The following is a 16309-nucleotide window of genomic DNA, read 5'->3' on the forward strand; positions in this document are numbered from 1 at the left end:
TATCCTTTTCCTGTTTTATACAGTTCAACTACCTTTTTCCACAGATCCTTTGACAATTCTTTTGCTTTCCCCGTGACTCAAAATCCAGAAATGTCAGTGCAGCACTGGATGAAAGATGCAAGGGTCTGTCAGGAGTCCAGAAACTCATTGACCTTTTATACACACACACTAATTACAAGAAAACAGATCACAGGTGAGGATGGTTACCTTTAATAGCTATTCAAACCCCTTTGTGTCAAGTCAACTTGTGTGCATGTTATCAGGCAAAAATCACCAGGGTATGTAAACTGTTGATTGGGGTCATTTGGGTAGTTTCTGTTGTGATTATGATTTAAAAAGAGTAAACACAGTTGAGTGATAATAAATGGCTGCATCCAAACACTAACCATGAGTGAAAGAAATGTTTTTGTGTTATCATTCATATTCTCTGAAAAATGGCCTAGAAATCATAAATTCTGCCAGGGTATGTAAACTTATGAGCACAACTGTATATATATATATGAAGGTTTGCCTTTTTATTTCTAAAATAAGTTCACATTTTGAGGTGGTAAAACTCACCATACATCAGAGCGATTGGTGAAGATCCCATCAATAAGACTTTCCAAAGCCATCCATCGGACAGGCAGAAGTCCTTCTCCCTTCTTTTTGTAATAGTCGCTTTTATATACATCTCTAGCAAGTCCAAAATCCCCAATCTTCACTGTTCTTGTTGGGTCTTTGTATTCTTTCACCGATACCAAGCAATTGCGGGCAGCCAAGTCTCTAACAAACAGTCAAAATGCATAATGAGCACAATGATCCAAAATGAATCAGTGGACAAAGATATGCAAATGCTTTTAGATAGAAATTAACATTATACTGTAACAAATTTTTGTAATGTAGGTTGGACAAGAGCTATCGTGGCTCAGGAGTGTTAATGTAAAAAGCTACCATCAATCTTGATTTTTGACAATGAAAAAAAATGTATTCTTTAGCACACCAACCTGATTCATCATTCATTCATCTATGTATGTGCTAAGTAACAATATTCTTTAAAAGAGAAAAAAGCCGTGCACCATTGTCGGTAAGGAGATATGCAGCTAAGGTAGTATGGTCTACATAAGTAACTAGAAATATTTTTTTACAAGTTATATATCACCAGGACATAAAATAACTGGTTTCTGGTTCTTCTTCGTGTACACATTTGTGATTTGCACATTTTCTGGAATAATCATTATGAGGAGAAAAGTGAAGATGCAGTTTATCTGAAAATGGTGCTTTTTGGTGCTATAGAGACAACCAGTCAAAAGGACATGAAGGGCTAATTTAGAGGAGGGCAGATATTGCAAGCCACACTCCACAGGACATTACTGTTATTACATTATACTGTGTTGTATTTTACATGTCATTCATAAAATGCAGAGTGCTGTAGCCTACCACATTCTACTGAGTGTTCTTGGCATAATGTTGAAGACAACACTTCAGGACAAAAAGGAGAGTCCTTTGTGAAAGTTTTTTCTCTCCTGTAGGCATATTTTTCTTCTGTTCATTATAATGATTGGGGCTTTACTTCACAGTCCCAGTGCAAAAACAGATAATTTAGAAATTAATTTCCTAAGCACTGATCCCTTATTTTAGAATAAATAGGTTTTGCAGGTGAGAACAGTGTAGAGTTTGCGTGTAGCTCGCCAGTCACTTCTTTTTTTCCTCAGTCTGCTTGCCAAATGTGAGGGGAGGAGATGAGGTTACGTGTTGAAACGTAACAGATCTTTGTTTGCAGAAATGTTTTATGCTGGGATAAGCACTTTGTAAAGCTGCCACTTACATAACAAACACGTCAGAGTTGAACCCTTATAGATATATTTAAATATTTATTTGTATGCCATTTGTTAATCTAAGTGTCTGTGCTCACAAGGCGTACATAGCAAGAACCGGCAGGAACCGTCCGAGATTGGAAACTGCTAATTGGCAGACTGAATGTACCAAGTTGATCGATCAATTAACTTGGGTAAATCCAGCCTGCCACATTCTCTTGTTATAATCACTGTCTTCTCCCAATGGAAACATAGTGTGTTTGGGGCACTAGGTCACTCTCCTGGAAATTTGTATTTGTTTTATAAAAGTTCAAAGATGAAAAGAAAACAGTAAGTGCACATACACATAAGCTCACATTTATGAACCTAGATTAAATTCACTATATGTGATTTTGTTCAAAAGCCAATATGTGAGAGGCATATCATTAGCCCCTTCATTGGAAGAAGAACACTACAAATTGTGTGCACCTTGAACGTCTCCTTATGGAGTTCAGTTATGGGAAGAAATGAAAAGGGAAAATCCTTTTTCTGCTTTCGAATTTTGTAATTTTATTGTATACAAGTAAAGATAAAAGGTAATGGCAATCCTGTGTGGACATTCATTTATTTGTCTGGGGAGTATTCTTGATGGAAGAACATGTGTATGAAGAAGAGAAAGCAGACACCTGTAATGTTTAGGGCTCTGGTAGGGGTACTAGTTAACCGCTTGCCGTCTAACCGCCATCAAATAACGGCGGCAGAATGGCACTCCTGCACGAATCGCCGTAGCTGTACGGTAGGCGCTTTAAGGAGTATATAAGGGGTGCTTGCGCGCACACCCGCCGCATTCCTAAAGAGCCAATACACGTGCCCGGCGGCCGCGATGTCCGCAGGGCACCCGCCATTGCTCCTGACAGAGCGAGAATGGGGATTTGTGTGTGTAAACACACAAATCCACATTCTGTCAGAGGTGAGGAGACTGATCTGTGGTTCCCAGTATATAGGAACTAAACATCGGTCTCCTCCCCAAGTCAGTCCCATCCCCCCATAGTTAGAACACCACACACTGAGGGAACACATTTAACCTCTTGATCACCCCCTAGTGTTAACCCCTTCCCTGCCAGTGACATTTATACAGTAATCAGTGCATTTTTATAGCACTGATTGTTGTATAAATGTCAAGTGTCCCAAAAATGTATCAAAAGTGTCCGTTCTGTCCGTCGCAATGTTGCAGTACCGCTAAAAATCACAGATCGCTGCCATTATTAGTAAAAATAATAAAAATGCCATAAATCTATCCCCTATTTTGTAGATGCTATAACTTTTGCGCAAACCAATCAATATACGCTTATTGAGATTTTTTTACCAAAAATTTGTAGAAGAATATATATCGGCCTAAACTGATGAAGAAATTTGTTTTTTTATTTTCATTTGGGATATTTATTATAGCAAAAAATAAAAAATATTTTTTTTTCAAAATTGTTGCTCTTTTTTGGTTTATAGGGCAAAAAGTAAAAACCGCAGAAGTGATCAAATACCACCAAAAGAAAGCTCTATTTGTGGGAAAAATGGAAAAACATTTTGTTTGGGTACAACGTCGCACAACTGCGCAATTGCCAGTTAAAGCAACGCAGTGCCGTATCGCAAAAAATGGCAGGAAGAGAGTATATCCTTCCGGGGGTGAAGTGGCTTAACTGGTTCTACCAGGCTAGTTGCTACTCTGTGTCCCTGAGGGTGCAATGGCATGGGTGATGATTTTCACACACACTGGTCCCACCCAAGGTGATTTGGGACCTTGGGTACCTGTGTTGGATAACTTGGGAGTCAAGGTATAATTAATGCTATGTTGCTGTGAGGTCCTGAGGTTGGAGCTCCATCCGTGACCTGTAAGGATTGGTAGGTCTAGTATTCAGCTGGCAGATCTCCAACTGCTGTGAACTGAAGTCAGGTGTTCTCCATCCCAGGGGATTGACTGCTAAGCAGAAAGTAAACCTGTGTAAAGCACGCATACACACGGTACGACTGTTGGACAACTGAGCGTCTGATTTTTGTCAAAAGGGCGTGTGCCAGGATCTTGTCTTGCATACTAACGTTACACAAATTGTCGTGCCACAAACACGAACGTAGTGACCTACTACGAGGAATTTCAGCTCTTGAGTGCCACCCTTTGGGCCCCTTCTGCTAAATTTGTGTTTGGTGAGCATTGATTCAGAGCATGCGTGTTTGTACTTTTGACTTTTGTGTGACAGATTTGTGTACTGACCATCCGAAAATCTGACGTGGAGCTGTCGTTTGACAAAAATTTACTAGCCTGTCATCCAACATTTGTTGGCTGAAAATTGGAAAACAATTGTTGAAAGGAGTGTACTAACAGTAAGAACTTCGGACAACAGTCTGTTAAAGGACAATCATACGAGGCTTTACACACAGTATGTATGTAGTTTCACAAGTACTGACTAGAACCGTAACATGTTATTTTGCATATGTTCGTATTTATCTCCAGATAATTACAACAATTTTTCTACTGCTCTGTTTACTTATCTAGAAAAATGAAAAAGTCATAGTTACAGCATCAAAAGTAGTACCTGTGTACAAAATGTAATCTCTCCAAATAAGCACAACCTCTTGAAATGTCAAGTGATATGTCAAGAAGATCCATGGAAGAAAGCAGTGGGTCTTCATACTAGAAGAATTGAAAGGAGAACAGTGAAAGCTACCAGCCTTTCATTTAACTGACTAATGTTCACACAACATTCTTATGATGCCAGTTTATATATGATTTATGACTTGGACTCTTTACATAGTAAGAGGTAGCGTAAGCAAAGGTTTCCTTTTTCTAGCTTGTCATCACCAGGCTTCATGCATCTTAATAGCAACTAAACTACTTTTAGTGTAGTTCAACGGAAGTCAAAATTAAAACGCATCATGTTGACAAGATTGGAATGTAGCTAACATAAATATTACACTTTCAACTAAATTACAGATCTCATGTGATACCAAAAAAAAAAAAAAAATTCTACTTAAAATAGATCTAAACGTTATCACTAAAATCTCATCTAAGCTTTAAATTGTTAATGTAACTTCAAAAGTTAAAGTTGAATATTTATAAATATGCAACTTTTAGTGAAAGAATTCTTGCCAATGCTGGCCCTTGTTTAGGCACCACCTGTTATAGAGTGACAATGCACTGTCACTGACTTCCCCTTGTGCTCCTGCATTGACATCTTTTCACATTATTATTATTATTATTATTATTATTATTATACAGGATTTATATAGCGCCAACAGTTTGTGCAGCACTTTACAACATGATTAGCCACTAGTCAAGGCTACAGGCAGCTGTGCCAAAACATATTGCGCATGCATGGTTTACTGTTGTAACTATCAAAAAGTCGGTCCTAGACAAGGATGTGCAGCTAATGTAGGAGGGATAGGAGAGGGTGTATGCAGACAAAAAATGCCTGAAGGTGGCTGTAAGAAATTAGCAGCACTGAGATGCATAAAAAAAAAGAAAACTTAATAAACACAGTTTTACTACAAAAAAAAAATCTGCCAATTGTTATGCTACGTTATAATATATGATACATATCAGATATATAAATATCATACATTTGATATATCATCATCTAGTTAGGGTTTAGAATGTTAATGCTGAACTCCAGCCAGAAATATTTTTTCGCGATTTTCACTGTAAAAATAAATGAACAGTACAGTATGGTCAGAGCCTAACATCTGGCACTGAAAGTTAAGATTACAGCATGTCACTATCTATGTAGCTTGTCCATTCCCAAAGCGCCTTGCATTGTTTTCGGTGAATGCAAAGCATTCTGTGATTGGTGGAGGGGCAATTGTGACTTTCAACCGCACAAGGATGGCATACATAGGCATATTTTAGACAAGTATTTCTTTGCAACACATGGACAGAACACATAAACTTACAACAGTATTTGGTCGTGCTCCTCTTAAGTATGAAAGTAGATCTCCACCATCCATTAATTCCAAGATCATGTACTGCGGCTCATTAAAAAGGCAGACTCCAAGTAGCTTCAGAATATTAGGATGATGGAACTGACTGGACACAAAGTCGGAGACTGTTATGTTGTTATTGTGATCATTTATATTCTTCTTAAAAGAGAAGTATGGGGTTAACAAAAAAACAAAAAACCTTTCTACTCACCTAGGTGGATGCAGCATTGGATGGATGAGCGATCATCCACAATGCTGATCGGTCAGTTCTCCCCTCTGCTGTGAGCCGAGACCTGGTGACTGCTCTGTACTCTACCCCTCCAGCGTATACTGAATCGCTGGGCTGAGGAGGGAGGAAGCAGCTGACTCAGTCTTCTCCAGTGGTGCAGCTGAGAGAGTGAGTCAGCTGCCAGTCCAGGAATCTGGGTGGATCCTGACTGTAAAGTTGGGATTATTCCCCAGCCTGGACCAGCTGAGTGACTGAAAACAGGTTACAGGAGTGCAGAAAGAGCTGCACTCCTGTGATCCATAGGAGAAGTAGGGCCAAAGAGCTTTGGCCCTACTTCTACTTTAACTAAAATACATTTAATACATAGCCTTTTAGTAAATATTTCCTTTACATCATGTTGTACATTACCTGTGCTTATTTAATTGCAGTACTGAATAAACCTAGTAATGTTACATTTGATAAAGACATTGTGTGCTATGGGACATGTGTAGAAATCCATTGCTAACCTCCTAAAAATGCATCTGAATCAATGACTGAGCCTCCTGGTCTGCATGCTTGTTCCTGATTAGTGTCCCAGGAATACTGAAAACAATGCATGAGTTACTATGCCACAGCATAGGTTATTATTGATCATGTACTGTTTTTTATAAAACTGAATTAATTACATATATTGTTATTTCCTGTGTAGATGTGCAATGGATTTGATCCATACTGATATCCTTTAAATTCAGACTGTAAACTAATATCCCCGGTTCAGTTTGGTCTGTTCTGTATAAGTACATGGAGTGTCCTGCTGTTATTTGCATTACCTTAGTACATTGGGGTCCTATCAATAATACTGTATATAAATTTGTTTCAATAGAGAAACATTGTACTTGTAGTTATCTTGCAATATGAGGTTTCATCAGTAATCTGTAATTGGACTACTTTGCCCAAAGTAAACCTGAGACCCATTAGAGAGAAATTCCTTGTGTATAGACCAGGGGTCTTTGGAGGGCCGTAGTTTGAGGACCCCTGGTATAGACAAACTAAGTGCCAACAATGCATTTTCATTTCTCAAATTAAATTTTAACATGGATGTATGTTGCACCTTTGCCATGTCTTGACTGTAATTATTCTCCCTTTCTTGGGTAGTTTGTATGTGCACAACTATATTTATTGCAGTGTTATCAGTTTACACCAGACAATTTAAATTACATTATATTTAAAGTGCAGTTATTTACTTTGACTTTACCTCATCAAGTGGGCCTCTTTCAAAAATTCCACCTTCTCATTATCAGTTGCATCGCTCTTCAGAGTCTATTCAACACAACAGTAATAAAAAATGTGGTAACCATGAAAATTAAGGCATTTACATACATTATAAAGTTTGGCTATTGCACATTTATTCCAATGTTTGAACCCTTAGCCATATACCATGGTGCAAGTAATCTAAAAAGGCATATTTAAAAATAGATTTTATTAAGGACTAAAAATGATTTTCCCCTCTTGATCACTCAATAAAGAAAAATCAAAAGACAATCCTAAAGGAACCTGTTAGGTGTTTGTCTCTTCGTCCTTAGATCATCCCATCCAAGGGTAGACATACCATTTTAGCAGACTGCATCTGCACAACTTCTAGAACCCCTTACATAAAATGTGGGTCAGGCAGGTTCCAGGAAACCTTTTTTGCTATCATATAGACCTTTAACCTGCCATTTTTGAAGGCAGATGATAAGCAGGAGATGTTCTTCATGATGCCCTAACTGTATTTCTGGTCTGTAATATTCAAGTTGTATCAGGTAGTAAACACCTCTTAACTCCCCGAGAGGCACTAAGTCATACAGGAGGCTTCTCCATCCTTTAACACATTTTGAACATGAGGGAGTGCTTGAGTTCTGACCCCAGTTGCATAATTTTCAAAGTTTAACAAAGGCTACTCATCTATAGTAAGTGTTGGTAAATGGCAGGTAAATGCATAGGGAAGGGCAATAATTGCTCCTGTACAGGAGCTCTTTGCCGACTATGGGGTTGATTTACTAGAGGCAAATCCACTTTGCACTACAAGTGCACTTGGAAGTGCAGTCACTGTAGATCTGAGGGGAAGATCTGAAATGAGGGGAATCTCTGCTGATTTTATCATCCAATCATGTGCAAGCAAAAATGCTGTTTTTATTTTCCTTGCATGTCCCCCTCAGATCTACAGCGACTGTACTTCCAAGTGCATTTGCAGTACACTTGGAAGTTCACAGTAGATTTGCCTTTAGTAAATAACCCCAAAAGCCTGTTACTGGCTTCATCCTGAAAAAAAAAATGATTACAGAACTGAAGCCTTGGCTTCTAGGAGATTTACATGCCCTTTTGGTTAATTATCTCACTTGTTAATAAAAAAGCATTGCCTTGTCGTCAATTCCATGCACCAATACCACAATGATTTTCTGTGAAACGCATTAAGGGAAACTTAAACGACTACGGAACCTGCCACTGATAAAATGTTAGTTGCCTCGTTGTTTATGGTTTCAATACTTTCTGAATCATTAACTTGGAATAGGCATGCAGATGGTGAATTTAGGGTAAAGTCTTCATACTTGTTCTAGGCCATTATTTCAGAAAGAGCTGCCTTTGGATCAGGATAACAGCCAGCCAGCTATCATTTCAAAAGGGGAGTTCAGCAATATAGCTTATTGTATTTTCTTTGCATAGGCTTCCTGTAATTCTACAACCTGAAGCCACAGCATAAATTCATGTTTCTAAAATATAAAGCTGAACTCTGGGCACAGAGATAAACACACTGCTGAAATAGATCGTTTTATATATCAGTCGTTTATTACTACCAAAAAATGCTGTGCAGCGGGTCTTGTGTTACAGTCATCCCAGTTAGACATCACAACCTGCTCAACAATCTGCACTGTAACAGCACCATTTGTCAGCAACCTCCGCTGTACTATCACTGGACCAATGAGAAGCAGAAGAGGCGAGTGTCCATCATCACCCAGCTCAAAGAATGGACTACTTTTTTGGGCTCCATTCTTATAGGTCAAACAATTGGTATTCACATGGCAAGTAGCCAGCAAACTTGTGGCTCTTTTTGCTAGGGTGATATAATATGTATACTTTACCTAGTGCCTAGTGCTCTAGTGACACTTTTATTTCTTAACCAAAGGAAAAACTTAGAAATAGAAATTCCACTGGCAAATATGTTACATTTACAGACATCTATCACCTGTGAATAGGTTGATCAAGACTGGGTGTCAATCTGTACAGCATGTTTTTTTTTGTTTTGTTTTTTAAAGAACAACTGTTTCTAAATTGCCCTACCTTTATTTATTTCAGAGTCTAGTTTAGTTTGTATATGCAGGGACAGTTATTTCAATTAATCTTATATGCTTGCATCAGAATGTAAAACTAAGTAGAATTTTCAAAATATAACCAAAAAAATTAGAATTATAAGCTGCAAATCTGCTTTATTAAAGGGTAGACTGTTTTCTATTCGAGCAGCAAAAAATATATTTTTTCCAAGATCTAAATGTAAATTAAAATCTTTGCAGATTCTACAACTTCTGTTTGTAATACCTTGACTGCTACTTTGCTGGTCCCAGTCCCAGGCCCTAGAATATCCTTAGCAGTTCCTTCATACACTTCACCAAAGGCTCCACTTCCCAAGAAATCACAGAGGGTTAAATTTCCCCGAGGAAAGCTAGGTAAGTTCTCCATTTCACTTTTTGTTGGCAAAGTACTGAAAAAAATTGTGTCAAAACTGCTGATTTTACAGAATCAATTGTTATAATAATCAGCGACCAGCACAAATACTAAAAGTTTTTTTCAAGAATGAATGCTCAGAACTTTCCCCAGAATCTGATTAGGTTTCTGAAGTGAACACATGCTAGTCCCAAATGATCCCATATTGTTAAACAGCAGAAAAACCTAACAAAAGGTTTCTTCAAAATAAATAATAAATGAAAAGAAACAATATTTTTTTTATAAAAATGGGCTATTATTCACAGTCACAGGAATAACCATTCTATCTCTGGGTCTCATGCTTGATGTCATCATTATGAAGGTTAATAACCAATTGCAGGCTTCTGGTTCACTGCAATTTAATTTGGGTTCTCCAGATCCAGGGATAAAAGTTGTTCTCCAATATTTAAAGGATTACTGCTCTCTGGTCCAGGCTAGGAAATAGCAGATGAATGCCAAAACTTCTACCCATTTGGCCCCTTGTTTGGTGGGAGCTGAGCATCATATATAGAAACAGTATTTATACTGGCTCTATATATGGCTGCTTTTCACTGTCAATCAATAGTTCCGTCAGGTGTCGACACCCACTGTGTCTCTAGCAAACACTGCCTTCACCACTACATTGGCTTACATAGACAGGAATCGCCAATTACATAAGCAAAGGGGTGGGGATAGCGGTGACACCACTCCACAAATATGGTCACTCTTCATATTTGGTCAGTGATGTATGCCTATTCCCTTATAGAGCTGATGACAGCTCAAGGAGCTGTCATTTGGCAAGCAGTACTGTATGGATCGGTCATGTGTCTGCCAGGTTTCTAATATTGGTGAGTTGGTGGCTGGCACTGTGACAATGGATTTACGAGGGGCTTTTTGGGGGGGATTTTTATTTTTTCATAAAGGACTTGACAAACGTTTGGATGTTTTTATTTCTAGTTTTTTTTTCTTTTGGTGAATGAGTAGAGGTACTATGTACCCCTACTCATTCACATGGGGGGTATCTGGGGCCCCTTTATTTTTAGAGAGGACCTCCAGATTTGGATAAGCAACCTCTCCACGGTACCCCCACAACCACTGGGCCATGGTTGTGTCGAAAGACCTTTGTTCTCATTAACATGAATGTTAAGGGCACGTGACCTGTATGTTTCAGGGGGATTCATCCCCTCCCCTCTTTCCTGGCCAACCAGGCTGTATCCTCAGATTAAGAGTCTGGTATGAATTTTTAGGGGGACCTAATGCATTTTGTATTAAAAAAACAGCTCAAACAGAACCCAGAGCAGTTTGGCTTATCCCTAGTCAGGACCTGTTGGAGCATCATAAGGGCCAGGTGCTGAGGTTGCAAGACAGTGAAGACAATGACAGCATGGAAAGAAAATTTAATTTTTTTGTGATTGCTATATAGTCAAAACATGGTAAAATGTGAAGCAACTTCAATGATCTCCTGTTAAATAATACTAAATACCCTAATGAAAAAATGTCTTTGTTTTGCACCTTTTTGTCTGTCAGATATGTTGAACAGACACAAATATGTTCAACATATTTTTTTTTGGCAAGGGCAAAAATACCTGTGGATCTTGCCAGAGATCCAGTGAGCTTGTTCCTGAGCACTTTGCAATATTTCAGCCCAACCCATTTCACCTCTTTGAACTCCTAGGGTTTGGAGATGAGGAGGGGGTATATTGAATTGTCTCAACATGGTTTCTGTCCTAGAATGACAATGTTGTTCCCCAATAGATAGATAGTAGTGAGGAAGCATTGCCACCTTTGGACAGGGAATTACCAGATGAAAATAAAGGAAAAATCTAATGACACCACAACATCTAAGGACTGGTAATACACATTACATTGTATTTGTGTTCTTAGATTTAGACACATTTTAGGTACAATACCAGGAAGTGCATAAATATGCATAATAGATCATAAACTTAGGGGTTTTCTGAATGGGGCTCTCGATACATTGAGTTTTTCTTTATTTGTCTTTTCTGGGTTTTTTCCTTTGCTTTTTTTTAAAATCCAGATCTACTGTATAGCACTATTGATTTACTGCTGGATTAACAGGTGAAAATAGAGAAAAAAGCTTAAAACAAAATAAAACAAATGCAGCCACCACATACAAGGATTGGTACGCTGCAATAAATTACTTTTTTGCTTTTGGGTTTAGGTACACTCTAACTGAATCTGGCTCTTGTAGAATACATATTGATCTTGTTTGAAATTCAGAGCTGCCCTGTGCACTGTCCACACTTCCGTGTTAACTCAAGGAGCCTGATTAGCCTTTGAAGTTCTAATTTAGAAATACAGAGCAATTAGTCTTTTTTTTGTGAACATAAAAAGTAGGGGCATGATTCAGTAGTTTAGCAAAAGAAAACTGGGCAGGGCTAACACTTGATTCACAAAAATGCTGTGAGGTGTTACTATATAGGAACCAAGTGCATTTCTGGCACATTAACATATATGATTTCATATTGCAGGGTGTTTCGCCACAAACTCATGTATTTATTATGTTTTGCATTGATCTGCATTAGGTTATCATTCTTTAGTAGCATGCTGACATCTGGTGGCAGTTTCTGGCCACTTCCACTTGTTTACTTTGTGATATTGTTATCCAATCCCCCCCATCCCCACATTTATTCCATGTTCTCTCAGTCAGTGTTAGTGATTCACAGAGACAGGGTTAAGGAAAGTCATTGTCTTCTTACACTTCAGAAGACTGGAAAAGCATCTTCTGTACTGCAATTGACGGAAATAAAATTACGTTAGATTCAACATCTGTGTCTTATTGAAGAGTTAAGATACCTGTGGATGGTGCCAAGTCAGCAGGTGACCGTACTGTCTGGATAGACTGAGTCCAAGGAGATATGTCAACGCATAAAGAGGCATTTACAAAAAGAACACAGGGTCTTTAAGGGGATAAAACACTGGGGAAGTGAGCAAGCTTAGGTATTTGAGAAATTTGCTTAAGGGGTTACTGCTATCATTACATAAAATTATACACAATCTCCTGTGCTGTGCAGCACACCTAGGGTTGCCACCTTATCCCTTTAAACCCGAGCACATATTGATTACACAGGTTCTGAGGCTAATTGAATGCAGATAAAGCCCCAAGTTTAATTACCACCTTAATCAGCCACAGAACCTGTGTAATTAATATGTGTTCGGGTTTAAAGAGATGAGGTGGCAACCCTAAACACACCCCTATACATACCCAGTCTTTGATGTATCACAGACCCTGTAAAGTAAATATATATAATTATGTCTCTATGTTATTTTAAAAACAAAAGATGACTTGCTTAAAGTATGGCATATATTTAGGGGTGTGGATTAACTTATCAATTTTTTGGGGCCTATAAGCTAATGGGATGTTGGAAAAACATATGAGCATTTCAAACAAATTATAACTATAATTATACTGTTTTATACAAATCCCATACAAACATTTCATATAAATTCTAATTACACTGTTTACCTGACAGCATAACATGCATTTGCCAAGCCAACTGCATAGAACAACCCTCGAAGTTTAGCGAGTTCTTTGTCTTCATAAATAATACATATGTCATCTTTCTTGTCAATAGAATTCTGCTTGGATCTCCGGTACGCAACTAAGGAAAAAATGTATCAATAAAAGCTTCCCCACCGTAATATCAAACAATATAACTTGAATTTGTACATACCAATGGCAGCTACCAGAAGGAGAACCAAAAGTAAGCCTAAAACACAGCCAACAACTATTGCAACCATATTGGAAGAACCATTCTCTGAGAAAAGAAAAACAAAAAAAAAATATGAATATATACAAAGAGACAAAAACCTTCTGCCATGGTACAAGAGCACATAAATGCTAAAAATGCATACAATAAATACATACTTCCCAACAGCAGTGGTTAAATTGGGGCAGCTAAGCTGTTCTCATATTTACCAAGAACCATCCAAAGCCTACTATATATGGGCAGCCACCCACTCTTTTCAGAATCGCAAGCATGGGATTGAACTATTTAAATTTGCCACTGGAAATTGTTATGAGTGATTCAGTATACACTGAACAAGCATGAAAGAGAGAACACCACAAAAGTATTGTTACTGTAGGCAATTATATACTTGTCACCCAGAAAATACATTATACATAATAGTGGGCATTCAGAAACTTTGAAAAGAAAAATAAACCAGAGAAAAAGTTGTGTCTGTTACAGCAACACGAAGGATATACAGTAACTCACAAAAGTGAGTACACCCCATTCACACCTGAGACCTTGCAACACTAACAAGTCACATGACATCGGAGAGGGAAAATGGCTAATTAGGCCCAATTTGGACATTTTCACTTGGTGGCATACTCATTTTTGTTGCCAGCGGTTAAGACATTAATGGCTGTGTGTTGAGTTATTTTGAGAGGACAGCAAATTGACACTTATACAAGCTGTACACTCACTACTTTACATTGTAGCAAAGTGTCATTTCTTCAGTGTGTCACATGAAAAGATATAATAAAATATTTACAAAAATGTGAGGGGTGCACTCACTTTTGTGAGATACTGTAAATTCTCACAGCAAGAACAAATGTAACCACAACTCCAGCAGTAATTAAAAAGTTCATAGAAGGTTTAAGTGTCAAGCTTAAAGAGGTTGTAAACCTCCCTGTGGAAGTTTTACCTATAGGTAAGCCTAGAATAAGGCTTAGCTATAGGTATTGTAAATATCTCATAACGTGCACCACTTAGGAGATATTTACTGTGTTTTGCGCCGATGATGTCATCGGCGCATGCGCAGTGCAGAAAAGCCCCCCCCATGCCATCTCTTCACGAGCGAGTGCAGTGACTGGAAGCTTCTTTCCGTTTTTTCTGGAGCAGTGAATTTAATTATGCCTAAAGTGAAACAATAAAAATGAAATATTCCTTTAAATATCGTGCCGGGGGGTCCCCTTAGTCTGCCTGTAAAGTGGCGCATATGGCAATGTGTAAAACATGCCGCAGCAGTAATGACATTTCTAAAGGAATAAAATGTAATTTAAACTTGCTTGCAGCTGTAATGTATTGCCAACTCCTGGCAATATAGATGAAAATCAATTTTTAAAAATGGCATGGGGTCCCCCCTCCAGTCCATACCAGGCCCTTCGGGTCTAGTATGGATTTTAAGGGGAACTCCATGCCAAAAGTAAAAAAAAAATTGGTGTGGGGTCCCCTCCACCCCAAAGCACCTTGTCCCCATGTTGATGGGGACAAGGGCCTCTTCCTGACAAACCTGGCTTTTGACACTTTTTTTTGGTGAATGGGAAGGGGTACAATGTACCCGATACCGATACACATAGGGGGATCTGGGGGCCCCCTTTTTTAAGGGGGCTTCCAGATTCCGATAAGCCCCCCGATCTCAGACTCTGACAACCACTGGCCAGGGTTGTCAGAATAAGGGGCCTTTGTCCCCATCAACATAGGCACCCCAAAGCACACTCCACATGTTAAAGGCAAGCGGCTTGGTATGGTTCAGGAGGGGGGGCATTCGCCCGTCCCCTCCGTTTCCTGGCCTGCCAGGCTGCATGCTCGGATAAGGCTCTGGTGTGGATTTTCGGGGGCCCCCACGCCAATTTTTTTACATTTTGGCATGGAGTTCCCCTTAAAATCCATTCCAGACCAAAAAGGCCTGCTATGGATTTTGGGGGGGACAACACGTCGTTTTTTATTTTTTTTTATTTTGGCGTGGGGTTTCCCTTAAAATCTATACCTGAACCAAAGGACAGGGTACGGTCACCCCTTTCTGCTCAGACCAATTTTCATCTTTCAGTGCTCTCACACTTTGAATGACAATTACTTAGTCATGCAACACTGTACCCAAACAAAATTTTTGTCTTTTTTTCACACAAATAGAGCTTTCTTTTGGTGGTATTTGATCACCACTGGGTTTTTTCTTTTTTGCGATATAAGTAAAAAAAAAGAGCAAAATTTAGAAATTTTCTATTATAAAATTTTGCAGCTAAGTAAATTTTGTCTATACATTTGGCCCAAAGTTATACTGCTACTTATCTTTGGTAAAAATAACCCAAATTAGTGGATATTATTTAGTCCGTGTGAAAAAGCTATGGTGCAAATCATACAAATTTGATCACACCTGATATACTGATGGCCTATCTCATTTATTGAGGCCCTGAAACCCCAGGACAGTACAACCCCCCCCCAAATGACCCCTCTTTGGAAAGTAGACAGTCCAAGGTATTTAGTAAGAGGCATAGTGAGTTTTTTGAAGTTGTAATTTTTTCCCACAATTATTGGGAAAATGACGAAATTAATTATTTCTCAGACACTGCATATGCATACTCCCAATTATACCCCAAAATACATTCTGCTACTCCCCTTGACTCAGTATGGTGATACCACATGTGTGAGACTTTATCACAGCCTGGCCACATAGAGAGGCCCAACATGTAGGGAGCACCATCAGGCGTTCTAGGAGAATAAATTACACATTTAATTTCATTCCTACCTAATACTTTTGAAGGTCCTAGAGTACCAGGATAGTGGAATTACCCACAAAATTACCCCATTTTGGAAAGAAAACATCCCAATGTATATTCTATGAGGCATGGGCTGCAGATAGGTACTCGGGTACTCTGATGGGCTGCAGGAGGGAGGAAGTG

The 16309-nt window shown here is 38.7% G+C and overlaps 1 protein-coding gene across 1 annotated transcript in view; it reads right to left on the reverse strand.

The window, feature by feature from the left end:
* Positions 1-16309, reverse strand: part of ROS1 (ROS proto-oncogene 1, receptor tyrosine kinase) — a 249252-nt gene that overhangs the window by 41461 nt on the left and 191482 nt on the right. Inside the window, exons 32-38 of the mRNA XM_073627146.1 lie at positions 13359-13442; positions 13151-13286; positions 9520-9682; positions 7202-7266; positions 5712-5844; positions 4358-4455; positions 559-762 (exon numbers count right to left, since the gene is read on the reverse strand). Coding sequence (XP_073483247.1) covers positions 559-762; positions 4358-4455; positions 5712-5844; positions 7202-7266; positions 9520-9682; positions 13151-13286; positions 13359-13442 — 883 coding nt within the window. The remainder of the gene's footprint in view (positions 1-558; positions 763-4357; positions 4456-5711; positions 5845-7201; positions 7267-9519; positions 9683-13150; positions 13287-13358; positions 13443-16309) is intronic.

Source organism: Aquarana catesbeiana, linkage group LG04, assembly GCF_042186555.1.
Source record: "Aquarana catesbeiana isolate 2022-GZ linkage group LG04, ASM4218655v1, whole genome shotgun sequence".
NCBI classification, from domain to species: domain Eukaryota; kingdom Metazoa; phylum Chordata; class Amphibia; order Anura; family Ranidae; genus Aquarana; species Aquarana catesbeiana.